A 6,413-nucleotide genomic window follows, 5' to 3' on the forward strand; every position below is an offset into this window, starting at 1 on the left:
TGCCATATCGAAAAGTGCTATATTAAAATAATAAAAGCCGGTTTTTTAATGTCTCCTTAAATTTTATTAAAATTTTACATTAATTTCAATACAAATTACGTAAATATATCTCTCACCTTCGTCAATGATACGAGCAGTATAAAATGGGTATTAAATAGATATTAAAAATCCGGCACTTAGAATGCCGATTTGTATACTTCCTGAGACATATCGGTTTGCCTGTTTGAATCAAAGTGGGCGAGGAAATATAGAAACTAAAATACAATTCACAAATAGTGGAGTTCAGATTTGGACGCCACCGAGATCGCATCTCAGTCGAGAGAATTAAAATATAGAATCATTTAGACAAAATTATTATTATTAAATATTCGGTATAATAGTAATGTCTTCGATTAGATTTAACTAAATATTGAAAAACGGTTCAAACCTTCCGATTGCTGCAAAGTGGATGCGATATTTGCTTAATATATTATCGATTGATTGGTGTGTATCGGCATACCGCCACGTATACGTAAACCTCGTTAAAAAAAGCAAGGCATTTAAATAGTCGTAAAATGGAAGAGAATCTTTGGTGAGTTATTTTGATAAATTATTTGACAATGGCTAATTGATTGCAATGCAGGCTAGCAAAAACATTGACAGACATGATGATATCTGACATTCACACGGACTGCAAATTTGTGATAGAGACTGCATCTGGCAATAAAGCTTTCTCTGGCCATAAATTAATCTTTAGCTGTGCCTCCGAGGTCTTTGAAACTATGCTCTTTGGAAACTACAGTGAGTCTCTAAGCGGAGAGGTCACTTTAACAGATGTTGAGCCAGAAATATTTGAAATATTTCGTGAATTTATGTATAGCGGATCCACAAAGCTGCGCCAACTTCCATTGGATACGATATTGAAGTTAGCAGTGTTCGGAGATAAATACCATGTGAAGTCACTCACAGAGGCTTGCGAGCGTCAACTGCTTTTACTAAAGGGGACCTGTAATACGGAACAACTGCTGCTCATATATCAGTTTTCCCATTCAGTAAATAGCCAGGAATTGATCAAGAAGATCGGAAAGGCGCTGAAGAATGACGTTAAAAATTATCAAAATAGTACGCAGCATCCAAGATTCCATCTAAAATTGAGCATTCACGAATTCAAGAGCTACATTGAGGTGGTTGATGGAGTTCTATGCGAGCCAAAGCGCTTTAAATTGATTGATTCTTATCTTCGCTATGGAAATTTTGATGCTTGCTTGGATCACACGGATATTCCCAATGTCAATGGTAATATAATTAACGAACTTATTGGAATGATAGATTTTCTGAAGTTTTCGGCCGAAGAGTTTCACGATGGACCCGGCAGATCCAAACTGCTGAGTGATGCCGAGAAGTATAACCATCTTTATTTGATTGCCACTGGCAAATTAAGAAGGGCTCTCATAAAAGAGAAAAAGGAGAGAAAAGAGAGAAAGGAGAGAAAGGGAAGATGTAACAATAAAAAACCGTTTAAGAACTCGCTTCAAATATCAACATAATGTTTGTAGGACCAATTCCCTCAATTAAATGGAAAGAAGAACAATGGATTTCTCAAAAGCATGTGTTGGCGCTCAGGTTGACCTTAATTCGTTGAATAGTTTAGTTACTTCAACATTATTTATACGATATAAATAGATGCTTGAAAGTGATAAAAACATTTGTGGTTTTTAGTAAACTTACTGAGTAAATAATAAAGTATGACATCCTGTTTGCCGATGTGTCCAGGCACTGTGCTGTGATAATCATTTATGTATTTGCATTGTTGTCATTTGTTGCTATTGTGTATCTGATGTTATTGTTGTGGTTCTTTGTTGATTTTTATCAGCTACAAGCACCGCACATGACAACCATTGCCAGACTCCAATATCAGCTATCATAGGCTGCACAATCGACCAACACTCCCCCTGACAACTGGCTACTTTTCTGCTATATGTGCAACATGTGCGAGGGATCTTTTTTGTACCGTTGCAGAGGGTTTAATAATTTTGTCGTCGAATGTGTAACGAATTAAATCAGGCGTGACTGATTATTATTAATCAGAATGACTAGCCGAGCCTGTTGCTCTTTCCGTCTGCCTAGTTAAACTTATCTCTCATGTTTAACTCCGTCTTGATGTCAATAATTGAACACAAGACACTAGAAGGATATCAAACCTTCCATATTAAACTTTAATTTTATTATAAGAAAGGCACAGAAAATTACAATTTTTTTTTTAAGTTCCTAGCAAAAACTGTTTGTATTTTTTTTTTCTTACAATTTTTGTCGATAGTGCAAGCGATATGTTGATAGCCGACTGTCTGTTGGGCAGGTTAGATGTCTAGCAGTTGATCCTGTACTCCCCCATTAAATTGTAAACGCGCTATCCATGTTCCTGCTATTGACTGTCAAGTGATACGGAAGCTTGTTAAAGTGCAGACGTGCGTATGAGTAATATTTTATGTGCAGAACTTTTAAGAGTGTATGGCATAATCTGGGTAACATGAAATTACGCTTGTGATTGCATAAAACTGTAATTGATACGAATGTTTAAATTATGATTAGAATCAAAATTGAATTTTGTATAAAATAATATTTAAAATTGCAGTAAGGAAGAGTGATAAATATTTGCGTACCTATCATACCCCTAATATAGTGGAACAGCGAAAATCAAACGAGGAAATTTAGTTTGAGAATAAAATTTCAGTTTAAGGAAACGTAATATTTCAATATAATAAATACATATTCGTCTTATAAGGAACATGTTTTAAAACATCTTATTAATTTATGCAAATTTTATTATTACTAATTTATGCAATATTTATGCTAAATTTTATTAAAAATCGGCATCACACTTTAATAACAGCTGCAAGTATGTATAGTAAGTACAACAAAATAAAAAAAGAATTGTTCGATGTTGCTTTTTTATATTTCATATCATAATGGCGCCACAAAAAAATTTGGCCTTTGTTTTGATTTTGTGCTTCTGGAACTCTTGTATTGCTGTTTCACGAAGCGTACACGTAATGGAAAATTATTCACATTTTGTTTTGTGTTGGCATTTGTGTAGCTCTTAAATGAGAGAGATGTTGAGAGTAGTAGAAATAGAGCGAGAGAGATTGAGAGTGGCAAAAGAGCAGCCTGCGGTAGAAGAAAGTAGGAAGTGCCGAACACTTTATGCGCGTTTTGTCTTTTGTAATCCTTTGCAGTAACTTTTCATTTTTATGTGTGCCGACGACGATTTTTCTTCTACTTCTTCTTTTGTTTTCTTTATCTTTTTTTTTTTTTTGTTTAAATGTTGTTTTTTAGTTTTGTGCTCTGTGCTTTGGTCTGTTTCTATTTTACGCTGTGCGCTTGTCAAGCGACGAGACGCCGACGAAAATTAAGTCATGAAAAGTGAAAGTCGAGTCGTAGACAGGTTGCGAAAACAGGAGCAGAAAGGGTTAGGTGTTGTGGGTGGAGTGGTAAGCTCTTTTTTTTTTGGACTGACATTCGCGTTATCAGCGACATTTTAAACTCGCTCCCAGTCTCCATGTATACGAGTATACGAGTATATATTTTATTTTAAATGTTTTGCTTTCTGACACTTGCTGTCATTTCGCATGTGAGTATGCGCGTCTGTGTGTGTTCGAGTTGTAGTTTGTCGGCAGTGCTTGGCATTGTTTATATCACAACACGCCGACGAGTTTATATTTTTTTCTTTTCTCGTTTTTCCACATGCTCGTCACGTTCAACTTGTTATCCTGTGCGCTTATCACAAAATGTCTTATTTTGCCTGCCTGACTGCCTGTCTCTGCCTGCCTTGACTTGCTTGCTGTCATTACCCGTGTTATTTGTTGTTTTCTCTGTCTCTCTCACTTTCTGTCCTGTTCATCTCTTTGCCGTGCTGCAAAAAAGGTAAAATTATGTGTTATGGCGTCACGTGACATGTGTCATATATGTTACTCATGCTGTCGGTCTTTGTGGCTTTTGTTCTTTACCTCTGCTGTTTTGCAAGCTAATAAAAAGTGTTTTTTAGCTGTTTTTTTCAAATACTGTCGAAACAAACGCAGAGTATAAATATGCGACATATTCAACACGTTATCAGTGAGAATCAAAGAGAATTTTGCACTGAATGTTTGGGTTGATAAGAAGAATGAAATGTCGGCGACATAAGACAAAGTTAATTACGAAACGAATTTGAAATGCACTTAGAAAATAAAACATGTTCTTATACATAGAATGTAATCATGTAGGTAACAAATCTCTATTAATAAATTACAACTAATGTTACTGATAACAGCCGATCAATTTACGTCTTAAAATGTAAACATATTGACTTAAAAACCCATTTAAAGTAATATTTAAACTGCAATTTCCATTTGTTTCAATTCAGGCAGAACAAACTTCTAAAAATTCTGAAAATTGTCTTATTTACTTGAAGTGATAAACAGTTAGCGTAAGAATTGAGTATATTAATTGTAAAATTAAGTATCGTTTTTTATATATAACTAATATTAATTCCTTCCCAATTTCAATGTAAATTTATGATATAACGAATAACGAAAGCACTTAGTCAATTTAGTTATATTATAGACATTTCAGCATGAGTCTCAACAATTTTTTTTAATACTCAGTCATGTGTCTAACTAAGGACGCACAGTTCCCATGCTTAAGTTGCGTTACAGGCTAAATTGAATGTATTAATCTTGATAAGTTTCTTCATTACATTTAGTTATTTTCCGCTTATTTATTGTTCGGTACGCATACTTACCATTACAATATCATTTTCCGGTTTCTTAAAAGGGTACTCAGTTGTCGTAGTAGCTTTTCATATTTTCTTGTGTTTTCTGTTTCTGTCTTAATTTTATCGCGTGTTCAAATGAGTTACTTTCGGATGGGGGATTTCCCCATTGTGGTTGCGTGTTTCTATTACCTGAATGAAACTTATCGTTTTGGTAAATATTTCGCTTGTTTATTTCTTACTTTTCAACTTTAATGTTAATTTTCCTGCATTTTTTGCCCTTGTTTACTTTTGCTAGCGTGCAGTTCACGCCTTGCTATTTGATTATGAACTTGAAGTACACTTTTACGGTTGATTTTATGTTCGTTATTGTACTTGTTGTTGTTATTATTGTTTGACATTTTTGTTTTGAAAGCGTGCAAAACAATTAATCAGACATTCACGGTCCTTCCCCTGACATTGGCAGCTAAATTTAATTGAATTTCATGACACAGCGACACAACAGCGAAAAAAAAATGTACTTAATTAACTGAACGACGCATTAAACAACAAATAATTAAAACATAAAGTAAATGACACTCATAAATACGTGAATTACAATTGCGGACCAAGATCGAAAGAATTTTACAGTTATAGATGAATTCCCCATAAATAGTAGTGATGTAAAAATACATCAAAAATCGAAAACTCGATTTTAGTGAAAGCAATTTTCAACTAAAAATTTTCAATTTTAAATTGTTTTTTTTTTTTTACGATCAGTTGAGTTAATTATATCGATTTTCAGAAATTTCGACCACTAAACGCTAATTTGCTAATTATTTTATTTGCCTTTATCACGATCCTTTTTTTATACTTTCCCCTTAACAATTATTCAAAAGCTTTGAACTGTCATAGATTTGTCAAATTTTAATTAATTTCCTTGCGGAATGTCAATTTTATCAATATTTGGCATTAAATAAAATTGCCATATTAATTTCTTTCCATTACAGTCCATTTCTTCACAGTTTTTGAAAAAAAAATTTTTGCTACTTGATTTACTTGATGAATTATTTGCCGATTAAACGATAACTCGTATAAAATGCAAATAATAGTTAAAAAAGCACCAATGAGGGCAACTAATTTATAGAATTGTAATAAATTTAAGCTTGTAAATGGTTGAGAGACTTCGAAAGTATGCCAAATAAATTTTTGGGATGTAAATATCACTCGCTGACGTTTTGTTGAAGCTTTTGTTGTGTGTGTGGCAAACATCGTGACAAAGTCATAATTTCCATACACACAGAAATACACACAGATACAAATGCACACATACATATAAAGCTAACTTGCCGGCAAATGCTATGCCACGTGCTTTTGCTTTCATTTGTTTTTGTTTCGCATATTCCGTTTTGTGCGGCATATTCTTGTTGTTTGGCCGTCGAGTCGCTTGCTGCGTCAGCTTTCCTCGTCTCGTCGTGTTTTTGGCAACGGTTCAAAAAATTTAGTTGGCAATTTTCGTTGCACTTTGCTTAATGTTGATTCGTCTAGGCCTATTTTGGCTTAGGCCTTTCTGCCTCAGTCCGGCGCAGGCGCCAATTTCGTCCATCAGCAGCTGCAACTGCAACTGTCAAGTTGCATTTTGTTGTTTTGATTAACTTGGCTAAATTTATTTATTTATATAAGCACATAATCTATTTAATTTCTTTAG

The 6,413-nt window shown here is 34.1% G+C and overlaps 1 protein-coding gene across 1 annotated transcript; it reads left to right on the forward strand.

The window, feature by feature from the left end:
* Positions 1–367: 367 nt before the first annotated feature.
* LOC117787534 lies at positions 368–1,770 on the forward strand. The gene is made up of 2 exons (XM_034626079.1): positions 368–571; positions 623–1,770. Exons 1-2 carry the CDS (start codon positions 555–557, stop codon positions 1,524–1,526), a joined length of 921 nt encoding a protein of 306 aa, XP_034481970.1. The 5' UTR covers positions 368–554; the 3' UTR covers positions 1,527–1,770.
* The last annotated feature ends 4,643 nt before the right edge of the window (positions 1,771–6,413 follow it).

The sequence above is a fragment of the Drosophila innubila genome (genome assembly GCF_004354385.1).
Source record: "Drosophila innubila isolate TH190305 chromosome 3L unlocalized genomic scaffold, UK_Dinn_1.0 0_D_3L, whole genome shotgun sequence".
Classification (NCBI taxonomy): domain Eukaryota; kingdom Metazoa; phylum Arthropoda; class Insecta; order Diptera; family Drosophilidae; genus Drosophila; species Drosophila innubila.